The sequence below is a fragment of the Strix aluco genome, chromosome 4 (assembly GCF_031877795.1).
Source record: "Strix aluco isolate bStrAlu1 chromosome 4, bStrAlu1.hap1, whole genome shotgun sequence".
In the NCBI taxonomy this organism is placed as follows: domain Eukaryota; kingdom Metazoa; phylum Chordata; class Aves; order Strigiformes; family Strigidae; genus Strix; species Strix aluco.
In genome coordinates, this window is record NC_133934.1 from 56,048,467 (window position 1) to 56,066,508 (window position 18,042).

General features: G+C 37.8%; 1 protein-coding gene across 2 annotated transcripts in view; it reads right to left on the reverse strand.

Moving 5' to 3' along the window:
- Positions 1 to 1,853: 1,853 nt before the first annotated feature.
- The window catches only part of PPP3CA (protein phosphatase 3 catalytic subunit alpha), a 203,573-nt gene continuing 187,384 nt past the window's right edge, over positions 1,854 to 18,042 (reverse strand). The window contains exons 11-14 of one of the 2 annotated variants that reach the window (XM_074823175.1): positions 13,820 to 13,904; positions 9,645 to 9,742; positions 6,898 to 6,927; positions 1,854 to 3,606 (exon numbers count right to left, since the gene is read on the reverse strand). In XM_074823175.1, coding sequence (XP_074679276.1) covers positions 3,413 to 3,606; positions 6,898 to 6,927; positions 9,645 to 9,742; positions 13,820 to 13,904 — 407 coding nt within the window. In that variant the 3' untranslated portion in view covers positions 1,854 to 3,412. The remainder of the gene's footprint in view (positions 3,607 to 6,897; positions 6,928 to 9,644; positions 9,743 to 13,819; positions 13,905 to 18,042) is intronic. The other variant, XM_074823176.1, reaches the window with a different exon arrangement.

Below are 18,042 nucleotides of genomic sequence, written 5' to 3' on the forward strand. Positions count from 1 at the left end.
AAAATTTGAATGTTGTCGTCTTCAGAAATGTATGCTAAGAGCTAATACGCTTCATGTTTAATAGCTGTTGAAAAGGAAAATTATGACAGTGCAGAAAATAGAATACATGTGACCCAATATAGTATCTCACATAGTGGGAATAAAGTGGTTAAAAAAAATACAGTAAATCCTGATGTAGGCATGAATGGTTATTTTTGTTATTAAAATAGCATCTTTGGTAAGAAGGAAGAAACCTGTACTGGGAGACATACTCCAGTGTATGGCATGTCACTGAGTGAGGCCACGAAATCCAAAACTCAGCCTTCAGTGGCACCAGGATTTTTCTTCAAATTCATCTACAGCTCCTTCTGCAGCAGGAAAAAGGAAGGACATCTGGAAGAGATGCGATGCCCTGGAAAGAGATAACCTTTGGAAAACTTTTTTTGTCCTTATAGGAACATTTGAGTATAGCCTAGACTATCCCTCAGAGCCAGCCCAGGAACCTGCCCCGTGGTAGGACAGCAGGACTTGCTCCAGAAAAGAGCCAGGCCATCTTACCTGGACACAAGGGACACTGCTATTTTGCATGCTCAGGACATCTTTCATTCTTCTAAGATATAAAAAGTTCAAAAATCTTCCTACTGACCAGACAGACTTTGTACATTTCCTAATGTATTACCCTGGACTACCTTGCTTACCCATAAGCTCTTCGGCAATTACAGCAGGCATTTGCCAACTCACTACTGACTTGTAGCATGGATCTTTTGGGTTAAGTCTACCAATTGAGAGGTCTATGCTACACTGTCACTGCTGAGAAGAAAAACCCCTTTCTTGCTGTTAAATTGGTTTGGGCAATTGCCAGGACCCAGGTCAAATGAAACCAGACAGCACATGTTGCACCGCCCAACAGCACCGCTCTATGTTGCACAAAGTGCCTGCTGAGCGCTAGTTCAGGCGTCTCTACGGAAAAACTTACCTGAAGTAATCTACAGTTGTTCAGCTAGCACAAACTGGCAAGAAAAGTGGTCACTCAAACTTTCACCATTACTTTTTGCAGAGACCACGCTCATTAACAGCTTCACTGATCAGATGAATAGCTTAGACTCTGCACATCTCTCCCTTGTGCTGTATTTCTATACAATCCGAAATAAAAATTTAAATCTAAAATTGATCCATCTTCCTAGTCCCGTATATTATGAATTCTCTTTTTTTTTTTTTGCCACCTGTCATATTTTGCGAAAATTAACAAGAGCTAAAGTGGGAAAAACACATAAGAAAGCAGGTACCAAGTCAACATTTAATAATGCTACTTGAAAGGAGCACTAAAGCAATACCCAAAACATTGCACTGTGTGGCACCGTCCATCAGTTCTTCACAGGATGACAGACTGGGGAAGGATGCTGATCACAGTTAGGGAGAAAATGAGAACAAGGCAGAGCGTTGACAGTTCGTCTCTGACTAAAAGAGAGAGCATTTGAAATCTGAAATTGTTGAATTTTTTTTTTCTTAAAGGAACATTGTAAATTATACTAATTGACTTTTTCAAATACTCCAGATGAGGGGGGAGAAAGCACACAGAGGGTACGTGTTTTCTTCTGCACCCTACTTGTGGGATACATCCTACTCATTTTAGTGAAACCCCAGCTTTCTAACCAGAACCTGGGGAAAGTCTGCAGATGTTCAGTAGCCTAAAACAGCTGGGCAATAAAGGAACTTTTTTCTTGGTAAAGAACTGACCTTGAATCATGAAACAAGTAATTCTTCTCTTACACCATCGGTCTTCTCCTGTCCAAAGTAAAAGAGAGCAACAAGCGCACACACGTGTGTGCCTGCGTGCACTTCTGCAACTGAATCAGCAAGAAAGAGAAGAGTGCTTAAGTTCATGCACATTTTTATTGAGTAGTAATATAAAATGCTTCTTTCATTGTTACAAGTGCATGCTTTGATTGCCAACATTTCGAAGTCAAATTACAAAGGCAAGGCTGTAGGCTGTAGTGAATTACTTGGGCACTTATACAATTGTTAAAAAATATCAATGGACTGTTTTGTTTCTTTTTCTTTTTTAGAATGAACCAGTTGAAACCCGTAACTGATATACAAAGGGAAAAAAGTGAAAAAATTACACATTTTGTGGCACATGACAGAACAGAACAAAATGACTAAACCATTATGACATTAACAGTTATCATGCATTTAGAATTTCACATGTAACTACAAACTTATTTAAATTTCACAAGGTTTGCTAAACATGCTACCCATCTATATGTGCACTGACAAGCTTATGTTAAAAACTTTAAGAATACTCTCCCCTTAGATTTTTCAAAGCTTTTTTTTGATTACAAAATTTCAAAGGCATTAAGCATTTTTTTAGAGAATATAAAGTACGCCAGTATACATACATTTCCAGTATAAGTCAGACCACTAAGCGCATTACAGTCCCATACAGGCCTATACAGCCATTTTTTCTTAAAAAACATGCATAGGCAGATTTTTACAGAATATAGATGCTTTTCACTGCACTTAATATGGTGTCTTGTTCACTATACTTAAAAATGCACCACTCATAAATATTTAAATTCAGCAAGCCACAACCAAGACTTGATTTACCAAAAAAACCCAGAAAACCCCCCAAACCAAACCCCCCTAAATATAAACAGCAAAAAAAGATAAATGTTATAATTATTCCAGTTTTTTTTAAAACAAAGAAAAGGATAATTGCTGCCAAATTAGTAAGATAAGTGTTATATTTAAAGAAGGGCATTGAAGCACACTAAAGAAACCTGAGGTAAGCATAATCTGTACAAAATTAAACTGTCTCTCTCTCTCTCTCTCTCTCTCACTCTCTCTTTCTCTTTTATTTTTTTTGGCATTTTAAACAAATTTCCAACATTCTTTTTTTTTTTCTTTTTTTCTCTATATTTTTAAAGACTGCCTAATTTATTTCATAGCCATTGTCTGACAAGAGTAGCAAAACATTATCAATAAATAGTCCTTATTTAGTTTGTACATTTTGTTAAAAATGTTTCGATGTTGTCCATGTTTAGTGCTGCAACTGTAAACGTACAATAGTTAGTAAGAAATTAAACAAAGTTTTCATGTCCAGTAACATAATAAAAGGCCTTTCAGTAACATATCTAGACGTTCCCAAAGCAGTAGGAAAACATGTTCATTCCCCTAACTTTGCAATATATACCAGCATGAGCTTTCAATTTTCTACAAGCATTTTAAAGGCATATCCAAAGGAGGTGTCTCTCCCCCACCCCCCCTCCCACCAAATTAAAGTTGATGATCTCTTCGTAGATGATTTTTGTAAACTGAATCCAACACCTGGCCCCCAGAGCAAGTAAGCTATTATCAGAGGCAAGAACATCCCACTGCTGATGTGCAGCAACCCCATCGCGCCCTGCAGCTCAACCCCCCTCCCAGACAGTGGTCACTGAATATTGCTGCTATTACTGCCGTTGCTGTCCGTGCCATTAGTCTCTGTGGAGATTGCCTTGTTGATGGAGTTAAGGTTGGCATCGGATGGCACGTCTCTGCGCGGAGGCATTCGCTCATTAATTCGATCTAAGCCTTTGGCCTCTTCGAAGCTAGTGATCTTATGCTGGGGTGAAAATCCTTTGATAGCTAAATAAAGGATTATTAAAAAGTAAAATTAGCAAGGTAAACTCTTGGCAGCTTTTCCCCCAACTTAGCAACGAGTGCGAAAGTCCTTCTTTGCAAAGGTGGCAATGAGAAGATCTGACAACACAACTGACTCCTTACCGTTCTCAGAAAGAGCTGTGGTTAACCCACCTCTTGAAACACAAGTATTTTTTTCAACAAGATCAACTTCCAATATTTTGTTGTCCACTGGGGTTCAGCTTAAAATGCTAAGAAGCTGATGTGAAACTATAGTTTGCAATTAGGAACCATGCTTAGGGCACAGCCGTGAGCCAGCGAATTAGCATTTATCATTATCACTTACAGCCTTAAAGACATCGTGCCTCGCCGTAACATCCTTGATCAGGCAAAACTCCCATTTGACTTTCAAAGACCAGGGGGAAAAAGCACTGGCCAGTTACAGATGGTGATGACACGGTGAGGCCAGTTTGCAGGATATACATTAAAGCTATGGAAGATCTGAGGTGACCCTACGGCAGGTTGCCTTATGTTCTCAACACAAGCGAAGCTGCTTGTTGATCGCTTGGGGCAGTTACCCTCCCCGACACATCCCTGGACTTCTAGAAAGCAGCTTGAGTCAACCAGCAGTAACGCTGTGCAACATGGACCAGGGATATCATCATTTCGGCACATTCGTACAATTTAATTTTGGAAATGCACTGACAAAGGACCAAAGTTCCAACTGAACCTGAGGACTTTTGATCTGCCCTTCAGCAGTGACACTGATGAGGCCACACTGACCTCAGAAGGCAGCCACAGGCTGGGGAATGTATTTGCAGAGTGTGATTTTTCACTACTTTTTTTCTCTCTTTAATTGAAGAGTTGAAGATCTTTAGATTTAAAGCAAAAGAGAAAAAAGCACTGTAGGCAAACAGCAGGTCACAGCTCCATAGATAATTGGTCATAGCCTTCTGTGTGTTTTTCTCTTATCTGCACCAAATCAATGCACTGCAATTCCAGAACTGGCACTTTTGCTATGCCTCTATCTTAACATGCCATAGAGCAGAAATGGTGTGTTAGTACCAGGAAACTGCAAACTCCCTGGGGAGAAAATGGTAGGGGAGTTTCAAAGATCAAATTCAGTATTCCTTCCCTCCCTTTATCTTCTCTTTACCCCAGAGTACTCCTGCTCTCCTTCCAATATGCAGTCCCGATTCTGGACAAGCTGGTAACTTCTGTTAAAAAAACAAAGCGAACAAACCCCAAACACCAGAACATCCCTGGTACCAATCTACCACTCCTTGCACTTTGGGGGGAGCGAGAAAAGCGTTTTCATGCTGATATTTTTGCCAACCATTCCTGTGAAAATGGGTAGATCCTGTTTGCCTCAGGATTTTAGTTCCTTAGCCAGTTTCACAAATGTTATATTGGAACTTTGTGAAGTGCATGGGTTTTAACATGTATTATACTTCAACTCAGAAAAACAACAACAACATAATGGTGATTAGTCGAGTGAGCAGGGATGGAGCAGTGAAAACAGAACAGACCCTACGGTGAATTTTTTCAAGGCTTTTTTTTTTTTTTGGGGGGGGGGGGGGGGTGTGTGTGTTTTTGTTGGTTTTTTTTTTTTTTTACCTTATCTTCTACCACAAAAATGAAGATGTCTAACAAGCACCCAGGCCAATCCCTTAAAGCAACAGTTTAATGGATGGCCGTGTTGAAGCTGAAACACTTGCTGTGTCCTGGAGCTTGCCAGTAGCACAGCCCGGATGGTGTCATCAGGCCCTGAATCAAACTGCAGAGGGACAATTGGTAAAGAGTGAAACATTTTCTCCATGGTTACCTTTGTCTACGTAGACTAGTCGTAACGACTATGGTTATGGTGTCTAACTAGCAAGGATGGCAAATCAAGAATTAACTTGAAGGGTGCATATTGCTGGAATGGGGGCAGGTTCAATCGATTGTATTTCAAGCAGACACATTATTGTCTGTAATACTGAGGAAGGTGCTCTGCTGTAGTTGCTGGTCAGACAACGAGTATTAGCAGTTTACATTGAGAGTTTACTAAAACACAACACATAGTCACAGAAAATCACAGAAAACAGCCAAACTGTCAACAAGTATGCACACTGCAGATTAGAGATTGCCGATAGGAATAGAGAATTCCAACATAAATAGCAGCTTACTCACTGCTATTTAGAAAGCAGTTGTATTTTCTCTTACTTGTTTGTTCTGTAATTTTATTCACTGCTTAACAAAAATCAAAACCAGATTCAACTGGCCAAAAGGGCACATCTTATCAACGGACAGCAATCATCAGATTTTTTTTTTAATTAACTAAAAAAAAAAAAAAAATATCCACAGAAAATTTGAGAGGGGCAAGAACAAAATACAACTGAAGAATTTTGTTTTAAAGGGGAATTCTGAAAATTCTTCTTCCAAAACTTTATAATGCTGAATGAATATTGTGCATCTACATCGCAATATGTGATTACTTAGGTTTTAACCATAGTGTTAAAAATTGCTTAAGGGTTAAGTTAGAGGTCTGTCAATAAAGCACCACAGTTTTCAATACTAAACATTCAGAAATCTTCCGAGGCAGCCAGTCACTTTATATTTGTAACTAAAATGGTGCTGGTGTTAATGGTTGCTCTAATGTAAATATCCAGTGTGTAAACTGCCACTACCAGGGGAAGCAGACATCTTGCAGACAAATGTCTCATGTTGTTTTACTTTTAAAGAGAAACAGAAACATGCTGAACTGTAACAAAAGACCAAAATAAAAATTTTTTATTAGTGACCTAAAAGAAAGGAAATGAACTGAAGCAAAAAAGAAAAAGAGAAAAAAAAAAAAAACAAACACAAAGAGAGAATACTTATAAAAAGCTGTGTGTTTTCCTCGACCAGAGATTGCTGAGGATGGTTTGAGGCAGAGACAAGACCCAGCCTCCAGCACACAGATTTTGAGCTATGTGTCACAGAGCATTTACGAGCTGCTGCCAAGTTATGTCCCATGAAATCCAAGTCCCCTGATCTCCTCCTGTGGCATTACTCAATGCTTAGTTCAACATACAGCAATTCCAACGTGATTGTAACTTTCAGAAAGAAAAAAAACACAACAGCAGCAATGGAAAAAAAAACCAAAACACAACCAAAAAACATTTTCCCCTTTAAAGCAATTACATTTTGGTTAATACCGAGCCACAATTGTTAGCCCAACACCCACACAATCTGTACAAGCTACAGCAAAATGAATACACCCAGCAGAGCCCTTATCTGTTGTGGCACCAACAGAAAGGGGACTGGCCAATTTACCTTCATCAGCCTCAATAGCCTCAACAGTAGCTGAAGAGAAGAAAGGGGTAGCAAAACGAATGAGAAAAATGAGCAGAGGATTTTAACTCTAAGAACAAGTCAGTGAATAGCAAAGGAGCTACAACACTAATGTTACTGTAAGTGCTGGATTTTGGCAAAACAGACACACACAGAAATGCTTACACAAAAACAATAATTTGCAGATTGAATTAAGCTATAGTTTGTTTTGAAGCAGAAGTTTCACAAACTAAAAGTGTTTAAAGACACATTTGAGTAGTTTTCTTTTGACTCAAAAGAACTACAAAATGAAAATGTCTTCCATATTGCACATCTGACCCGAAAAGATTGTATAATTCTCCCAGCTTTGAATAAAAGCAGTTTGATTTGCCCTGTCAAAAGAGAATGAAAAATGGCATAAAGCCATCACACAAAATTTGTACCACTTATGATGTCATCTTGAAAGGTATTAGCTGCCAGTACAAGGCAGAAGAGCCACATACACAACTTCTCAGAACGATTTTTTTCTCTCTGCTGACTAGAAGAAACCTCCCCACAGCATGGGACAGAGTTTGCTCAGACAGCTTTGGCTTCGTCTGCAATCTCGCCCAGCCTGCTCCATCTGTAAGCTTCCTTTTTGTCAACCCAGTCTCTGAAAACAGCATTCTTCTAATATTTTATTTAAATCAACAGACATAGATACAAGATTGAAAGCTGTTGGACCTCCAAAATTGCAAAGTCTGGTCAGAGAGAGTAAAGTTGTAATCGGGAGGTTGCTGCAGTGTTATGAATACCACGTTACCACTGTTTTGAAACCATTCATTGTTCCTAAAGACATAATTTCATTTTAATTCTACCCATCAGCTTTGACACGAATTTGTTTCTACAGTCAGAGATTTAGAAGCTGATGCAAATCAGCAAATGCTGTCCAATATAGCAATGGTATAGCTCAAATATTTAAAAAGAAATTTTGATTTTCAAGAACTTCTCTGGTTTAGAGAAAAGATCAAGAAGTCAAGTTTTTAGGAATGCCTCTCTTCTTCTTTGTCTTATTTTCTTCTATGTAAAAACTTTTTTCATCCTCCATAAAACCCAAACAAATTTTTTTTTTGTAGTTAGGATGTTAAATATGGATTGAGATCAATACTAAAATATGTATACTATTGTCTTGCTGCATGGGGAAATGAGAGGAGCTAACCTGCATGCACCAAGGTAAGCCTATGCCTCTCAAACTACAGAGCAAGAGAGATGGCAAAAAACAAGGAATGAAACCAATACAAACTTAAATGAAAAGGAAACATAACTAGGATGAGAAATTAAAATAACCAGATCCAAACCAGCACTGACACATTAGAAAAAAAATGACAACTAAAATGTATACTTCCACAACAGAACGTACTACTCATATTTTCTGTTAATACATATGGTAATATGAATGTGTGCTTAACAGAAACTATGTAAACTTCAGATTGTTTGGTGAATGGGGTACTATGTGTTAACTAATGCAGAAGCTTGTGTATAGTAATGTTTTACTAAGCCAGAATACTGCAGTATGAGGAGATTTTCCTTTTAGCCATTGTAACAAGAACTCTAGGCAATTTTCTCAAATTCAATTCAATTGCTAATATTTTGCCAGGGCAACAGTAGCAGTTTCCTTGGACCAAATTTTCTGACAAATGTAAAGCAACTATACAGAGAAAAGCCTAGGTAAAGACCACAATCCCATTAAGAAAGGCATCCTGTGGAATCATATTGCAGCATTTTCAAAGCAGAACGTTACTATGTCTGTAACACACAAGTCGTCAATAAGAAAACGGGAAGGGAAAAAACGGGAAAAGGTTTACCACCGTATACCTGAATCTTCTAGGTAAAAGAGACAGTAAAGGGAAAAATACAGAGAAAGAAAGCTCCAGGAAGGAAACAGGAAAACAAGAGGCTGAGACTGTGTTAAGGTTATAAAGCATTTCTATTTCTTACATCTACTGCCAACAGAACCTCAATAAGCAAGAGACATTCTTGTGTGCCTACAATATACTCTACAGCAATACACACACATAAAAAGGAAAGCTTACAGTAGTAAATTAAATACTTTGCAGCACCTTATTCCAAAAGGAATATTTCATCAAAGGCAGCCCTACTAGAGACTTACAGATTTCCTGTAACAAGAACCACTTGGTATAAAACTGAACTGACAATCTGTATTGTTTTGTGTACAAGACAAACGTGGTGTTTGTAAGAGCCTCCCTTCACTTGGGCTTAAATCAGACTGAAATTGTTCCTATGCTGTCACCTAGAATTGCTAGGAGAGAAAATCTAATTCCAGAGCTATTTTCCATTGGTGATTCTCTATGAGGAAGAACAAATCAGATAAAATAAGAGTTTGAGTGTTATTATCTAAAGCTGAACCTTCAGTACTCCATGTATCAAAGGCTGCTCTTAAAGAAAAACCCCAAAAGATGTTGTAAACTGTGGAAAGAGCACACTTCACATGCGATGCTGATCCACTGTTCTGAACAGTTGATTTTCAGGGACTTTCTTCCCCCCCTCTTTCTTTGAAAATCAGTGGTACGTAGTAAGCCTTGAGAAGTGGCCTTACATGAACTGCTCACAAATGCTCCAGTACAAACTACCTGATTTATTCTGTTCTTTATTTTTTTCTGAGAAGACTGGGGTTACTTTTCTTAGGTTCTGCAGTTGAAAACCAACTATTTTTTTTACACATAATGACACACACAGGTAAACATGCTTACCGCTTTGCAGTGTTTGTTTTCCTCCAGAGAGCACACCACTGGGCAGCATTCCTGTTGGAGTCAAACCCTTCAGCGTCAGCACACTTTCACTCTCTTCTCTGCAAAAGGAAAAAAACAAAACAAAAACAATTGTCTGGTTTTTAAACACGGAACACATTTTAGACACCTTAAGCTACACCTGTCCTGCAATGATTTGGTTATCTCCAATCTCCTTACCAGGATAGACTGAATCCAGTGATAACATCAGCACCAGTGCAGTTCCCCTCACTGCTGTGTGAGTGGTTCACCTTTGCACAACCTTATACACAGATTCCCACTATAGTTAACACTATAACCTGCATCTATGAAACAACATACAACATACATTTGAATATATATACACAAAACCACAAACTTGATAGGAGGAGGATCAAAGGAGCAGTTATTGCCAACAATACATTTAAGCGTCTTACACTGTGTGGTCCAAAAATCAACTTAAATTGTTGTTTTTCTTTTGTCTACACCAGCAGTTGGGTGCATTATTTATTAATGATCATCAGCCACTTAAAAAAAAGCAGCTAAAAACTCATTAAAATTAATAAGCACTTCCACCCTTACTAGCCCTGTTCTTAACAGTTTTGTATGCTAAAAATGATACTGGATTAAAGAAAAATGTTTTAGGAAACCTAAATATGTTTTGCCAGTCTTCAAACACATACAGTTTTTAATATATGGCAAGAGGAACACAACAGCTCTATCCAGACAAGATGTTAAATGCAGCTTTCTACCAGCACTGTAAAGCTGACTGTGATGACATACTTTCTCAGCAGCAAAATTGACCCAAATTCTTTAAGAGAAACATATTTTGAAGTGCTTTACTTTGAAATATATAATGACATTAAGATAGAAGAAGCAAAGACAGAACTTAGTTCACTTGAGGATAATGTGGTTTTGTCTATCAAAACTGTCTCTCAGCAATTCTACGACTTACAATTTTCTAGACCTACGTGTCCTGAATTACTCATGTATTTTACACAACTCTTGTTTACCTACTAGATATAGTCTTCAAGTTCTATTTTTAGTTTGAAAATGATTCTCCTTGTACATGCTTTTCTTTGTGTAGTAGTCAAAATCAAATTGTGACTGTTTTCCTTGCACGTTTCCTAAGCGATTAGAACTAATGCAACAGCCAAATACTTCCAGAACTAACACAGTATTTTCATCATGAATTACACACCAAAGTTTTTGCTTTCTGTTGATTATTTGGCTCTGTAAACAAATGCATAATTGGCATTTTCAATTCAGTCCACTTCATCTCTTTTTTTTTTTTTTTTAATTAAACTGAAATGGCACTTTTAGCTTCACCTTCATAGGTTAAGTTTATTCACTTTATCTTTAAACAGCATATTGCCAAGAAACCTTTGTATCACAAATTTTGAGATTGTTTAGCCTTCAGTGTTCCTTATTTTCTACTTGACACCCTTTAATTCCATTTTTAAAAAAGGGAAATAAACTGATTAAATATCTTATTTACCTCCCTCCTGTCTAAATATAGCCAAAGAAAAGTCAGACTTGAGAAACAAAGTTGCAGAGAGGCAATGACAAGGAATTGTGAGGTCTTCCACAGAGCTTAAGCCAATCTTTCTATGATGGCTAATCTTGACAAAGCTCATTTCTAACTTCTGAAACGCAATACAACACCATTTTGATATCTACTTTTGAGACTAATGTGGCTGAAATTATCTCAGTTTTACATTCAGGTTACATCCTCCAGGAAGGTGACCACTCCAGCTCAAAGAAGAGATGTTCAACTGAGTCCTTTGAAGTTCGTTACATCAAATACTGATCATACAGAAACTCTTTTCAAGAATTAGTGAAATAAATTTCATAAACCAGCAATGATTCAAACAGGAACTTCAAAGGTTTCTGAAATACGCTGGTTTAGGTGATGGTGCCACCGCAGCCTTTGTGGGGTTACACAGAATTATCAGACACTCATGTGTTACATGTAGATTGCACTGACAAGACAGAAAAAATAACCCAGGCTTTTCTATAGGAACAGTATTTGCAAGAATAACCCCATGTAATTTTTGCTGTCTACAAGGCTGGCACCTAGCTGAGGAGAATCAACCCTTTCCAGCAAAAGAGAAAAGGTACTCCCAGGGGGGCAATGGTGGCTGGGATGAAACATCACTCATCCCTCTGGAAGACTGGTGAGCAAAACTGCCCATTGGAGGTACCTGTTTATTTGCTGACTAGACCTCTGACCACAGCAAGGATGTGATGTATTTGCTGGTTAAAGCTAAGGGAGAACAAAAATGCTCTTCATCTTCAGTCCTTCCTGCAAAGTTTTAAGGTCCATCAGTAACCAAGAACTGTAAAAGGTTCAGCAGCTTCAGTGAGTGAACCGCTGGCTTTCCCCTCTATGAGATAAAGTCCATTCTGGTCTTCTGGAAATGTTGGGATGCATGTGGTAGGGGCAAAAAAAATGTCTCATGAACAGCTCTGAGATGAACTTGACTGCTTTTCAGGGAAAGATCAAGACTGATTCCCATCAGTGTCTTAAAATGTCAATTTTTGTGAAATAATTTAAAAGGGCTCAAAGTTTCAAATGGTGCTTAGGCCCTAAGCTATGAAACTTATGCATATCACTTTAGACAGGACACATGAAAGAATTAACCTGTACCCTTGTTCCATCCCGGAAACCATTGAAAAGCTTCTGCCCCATAGTTCTCTTTGAAAAAGTCTTTGACATATAGGTGATATCAATCATCTGCAAGTTATCAAAACCCAAATATATCAGCTGAGCATCCAATTTCAGGCCCTTGAACATATGAAAGTCCGCGTTTCTGTTGAATTCATCCTGTACTTCAAAAGAAGCTCCACAACAAAATACAGCGGATCCAGAAGCTGCAGTTCAAGGTTATGGTAGAAAGCCAGGTTTCCCAAACTTTGTTTGCTCAACTATCATCAGAGAAAAATAATCGTGCTGTTTTATGAAGGTGGTGGCAATGTCAGCTCCAGGCTCTCTGCCAGACTTGGTACAGAGGAGCAGGTGGAAACAGTTGATTGCTCCCCCATCTTGTTTAGGGAAGAGGCATGATGCCAACTTTTCATTTTTTTATGGGTACCACTTTGAAGTAGCTTGTGCATCACTAGCAATCCACATATAACACTTTGGAAACCCCAGGTACAAAGTCCTCCATCTCAGTATGCTATTTAAAGCTGTGCTGCTGCAACCTGCAACGCGTGGGCAAACTGCTGTGTCCGTGCAAAGCACCACTGACAACCTGCCCACTGCTTGCATGCTGCAGAAGAGTCTCAAATCAAGCAAATTTGAGTGTTTCATCTGAAATTATGAGTGTATTCTTCAGGTAACTATTTTTATTTTCTCTTTTTATATCAATCATACAATTGTACCAATACACTTTTAAAAAATGCCTTGATTTTGCAACTAATGGTAATAGCCACAAACTGACTACAGCAGAGCAACATACAATTTCCTGAGGAAAAAAATCCCCTTTGCTGAAAGCGAGGGAGAACTGTATTTTCTATATTTAGACGTCAGCACAGCACAGTACAGCATGTTTTCTCTTTTGCTCAGAGACATCAAATGGAGAGTTCTAAACATTGGGTTGCAATTAGTTACTTATGTTGATGTGTTTGGGGGAGTGCAGCCCAAGGTAACAAGTTGCTGTCCTCTGCACAATGATTTCCTGGATTTTTAGTTATATGACCCTAATGCTTTCATCTTTAATCACCTTTGCTCATGGCTGTAGCAACAACTGTGGGTGACAAAGCAGGACAGTTGGCTTCCTTTTTAATGAGAGATGATGTGGAACATACCCTTTTCTCCACATCTAACTCTTGCCTCACAGTGGCTGTTAATTAGTACATCTTGTGAGCAAAAGTCTTTAAAAAAAAAAAAAGGGTAACTGCAATTTTCTTTGCTGATGTCTTTTGTTTGTTTGCCTGTTTTACATTCAGCAAAAGCCCTGAGGTAGAAGAATATTCAGAGCTATAATAAATAGCAGTATTGTATAAACAAAACAATCTTTAAAGGGTTCCAGTAAAACTCAGTTGGGTGGTGTACTAAAATATAAAATTTGCTGTTTGATTAACAGTAGAGTGCTCTAAGTAATCATTCAAAGATGTCCTTTAACATTAAAAAAATATGAAACAGCACAAAACCTTACCTTAACACTGAGAAAACTCTAGCCATTTTTCCTATTGCTCTTATCTTGTTCCTTATAACCTCCTTTCGCGCAGCAGCTGTTGCTCCTATGGAAAACACATTAAAAACAGTTATAGGGATTTGTAAATAATACATCACTACTCTGAACTCTAAATAGAACAAACATCATATTAATGCCATGGTTTACCAAACTAAGCTATATCTGTAGTCAAAACTAAAAATACTATTTTTTTGTTATTTACAGCTCAAGACTGATCACTTTTGAATTATCTAGCTATTAGTACCTTTAGAGATGTGATCCTTTTCCTGCTGCACATTAGAGCTGCATGTTTTTTTATCAATGTAAGCTAATTTTCCATTTCAAAAACATTTTCAGAGACCATACTCTTTTGAAAACAAGTTTCTTAGAAAATGCCAAAAAGATAGTCAACATGAACAGTACCCAAACCATAAAAAGAATTAAAAGTTAAACAACAATGGAGGTGTTAAACTTTTAAAAGTCTGTTTCACAATCTTATCATTTTAAGTGAAAAACAATCACATTTCACTTAGTTTTCTAAAAAAAGTGATTGGGTTAAGCTTAAGGCCAAGAGGATCCACAGTTAGTCCTATTCCTAGTTAAAAACATATATAAATGGTTATAAAACCTGAAGGCAGAGTCCTGAAAACCAACATGAAATGGTAGGGATTGCATTGGCTGGCAGTGGTTAAGAGAGTTCCACAGAGCAACTTCCTTGTCATTACTGCTATGGCCTGCTCAAAATTGTAATTACTTTGAAATTTGTGAATTCATACAATAATCTACCTTTAAAAAAAAAGTATGCTGGAACAGAGACTACAGTTCAGCTAAGTTTGCATGTGTAATTGTTACTTGGATATCATCAAAACCTAGAATATTATCTGTACATCCAAGAGAACCACCTGAATGGGAAAAGCAAATAGTCCTAAATTATCAGAATGAGGAATTTCTTTTAATAAGGACCCCCCACATCCCCAAGAAAATGCCATGTTATACTAAGTAAACCAGTTTCATTTAATTATCACAATCATAATCACATACATCGTGAAGGTATCTCCCAAAGGTTTCTGAATGACAGGTAACCCCAGCTCTTATAGATGCTGCCTGACAACTCCTGCCTCAGAGGTTCAAGAACGCAACCTGAAAGCCACTACACATCACAATAACACTTCTTTCTTCGCTGCTCCAGAATTCAAGGACAAAAATGAAATTTCTATTTTTCAATTCCTAGCAAATTGATCCATTTTATAAAGTGGAGTCCATCATAGAAACTAAAATAGCAGAAAGGGCCAAAGATGAGGGAGGTGGTTATGGCAGCAGAGGGGACAGCCCCAGGGAGCCGACGCAGCAGCAGAGACAGCTGCCTGCAGGGACCAGGCAGGGGAGCAAGGCACTGCTGAACGTGGGTGAGAAAACCTGCAGCCACGAGGCCTTGCCGTGCAGACCTTCCTTTGCTGTATTATGAGTGCAAAGTGACTTTAGCCCAACGGGCTCATAATGAAACACGGGCTCTGCTGAACTCAATGGCAAACGTCCCGTCTGCTTCAGTGGCGCCAGTGTTTCACACACTGCACCTCCGCAGTGCGGTCCCAACTGCTCTGGACAGTACTGGAGCGGTCCAACGCTGCCACAGAGGACATTTGCTGGGTGGCTTCTGTGAGTTGACTGTGCAATAATTCTCACAGTTCCAGTTTTCTCCATGCAGCTCTGCTGATGGCAGCCCCAAGGCTCTTCTATCAGGCCCTGTCACTTTTCCTACTGCAGATTTCTCAATTAGATAAACTCGTAACAGTTTGAGACTACTGCTGGAAATGCAGCATTGCTTCATGACATTTACTAGATGACTAGGTGGCCTGGCATTTTAGAAGAGGTGAAAAGGAGGTACGCTTTTTTTCCTGTGCTTGAATTTCAAAACAAATGGCCATCCCTTGCAAAAAACTTTCAAAATTGAAAATAAACTCAACTCAAATTCTAGAGCTGTTCAAAAGGAAGCCAAGTAACCACAGGAGCAAATATCAGAGATAATGACATAAAAACTCAGGATGAATCTCACTGCAACTATTAACATTGTGGTCAAGATCAAGCTTAACCCCAAACAGTGCAAAAGTTTGAAAAAGTGGGAGCTTGATAGCCATGCACAGGGAATCCTGCAGAGCTGCTTGCGGGGTTGTGTGTCCCTGACCAGCCTGTGTACAAAGGGATCCACAGGAGCCACCTCATATGTCCGCACAGCTACCACAGTCTGAATGCTCAAATGTTGATAACTGTATGCTTACGTACTGGGATATGCTCATACGTCTGCTGAGGAGCGTGAACTAGATGTCGTACAATCATGCATGCTACTTTTGCATGCATCCATCTTTTGAGGCACGTATTAATGCATTATTTCCAGGTATTTCTAATTGTCCTCCTAGACTGTCAAAATCATGAGCCTATATCTTGAGGTTCAAACTGGAAGAAACTATGCTCAGAATGACAGCTTTCAAATCTCCCACATATAAAGGTAAAAATATTAAGAAAAGATATAAAAAACATAAAGATAAAAAAGATATAAAGTCTTAGGCATAAATGTCTAATTCTAGACAATAAAGAGTGGGAGAAACAGATGTAATTCAGTTGTAACTGAATTAAATATATTTGTAACAGCTTAATGAAAAATTTAAATTAAACAGCAATGATTCAGCTGGGTTCGTCAGGAAATAGAGAGAGTACATTCCTGCCTCAGTTATTATGATGTCACTGAATTGTACTCTCAAGATACACCAGACATGGTTTTCAGCTTTTTTTACCCTGAAAGCACTTAAACACAATTTGTCTTTTTCTTTTTTCCCCCAAGTGTCACTATCCCTACTTGTTTCATACAGACCCACACTATTCTAGTTGATCATATAATTGACCTTTTTCAGTCACTGTTTAACTTCCAGAAGACTTGAGAACTGAAAATTGGAAATGTAATTTATGACCAAAGTGAAATACAATGCCCTACATTTAAATATAAAATAAGAATGGAAAAAACACAACAGGTTCAAATGGAGTATTTTGTTTCTCATTAATACACATAAAAGATTACCAAAAAATACACTGAAAAGATTTTGATCTCCACTGAATTTCATAGTTTGTAACAGATCTGTGAAAATGACTTAAAATAGTCTATGTTTACTAAATGTCAGTAATGATTTTCTTTATCCTATTTCTTTTTTTAAAAATGTTATTTGCTAAATAATGCACCTGATATTCACAATGTTTTATTGCCCTATTAGTTTTAACTGAATATCACTCACCTGATACACTATTTGGACTTCCTAAATATTTATACATAAATCTTACTCACATTTCAAGTGTGAATACTACAGTTTAGTATTCTGAAATTCACTATTAATGCGAATCCTTATAAATTACTCAAGCTACATTTAAGCATACATTGATGTGAGAGTAAATGGATCATAACCTGAGAACTGGCTATGGGTAAAAGGGTTAATTTTAGCCTTTGCAAACATTGCCTGATACCTCTTAAGTTTTCACTTTTCTTCAATATCTAAACAAACCCTATTAACATGAAGGAACTTAAAAAAAAAATCATGTACACAGTCAAATTTAAAGTTGGAGTGGAAATATTATTTGGGAAGTAGAATTAAAACTCTGAATCTTACTTCAGTAATTCAACACGTTCTGTTGGATTTCATACTTTGTAGCATCCAAACAAAGCTCTTGCAAGCTGGATATGTAGGACTTACATGAAAAGTAATTTAGACCTTCAGATTAAGAAGCAGAACAATGGGAAAAAAAGGACTATAAACTCTTATATGTAGATGTAGGATTGAACAGATAGAAAACAATACTGAGTAAAAAAGCCAGACCCAAATCTCTCACTGTTATCCTTATATTATATATTATCTAATTAAGCATTAGGAAAATTAATGAAACTTAAGCCTTCCAACTTATTGAATACCTTTCTTCTGTGCATAAATGGGATCTTCTTATGAATTCCAAAGGGGGGGGAAAGAAAAAGATCAGTGATGTTTGTAGAATGAAAATAAAAAATAATACAGAACATTTGACAACATCAATGGAAACGCAATGTTTAAGTAAAGTCTGAAAAACAGAAAAGAAACAAATTAGGCAGGGAACATCCAGAAGGAAAGAAACAGATTGAGAATGATGGGGAAAAAAAGAAAACACCTTTCCAACTTAACGCTTTGTTAGTA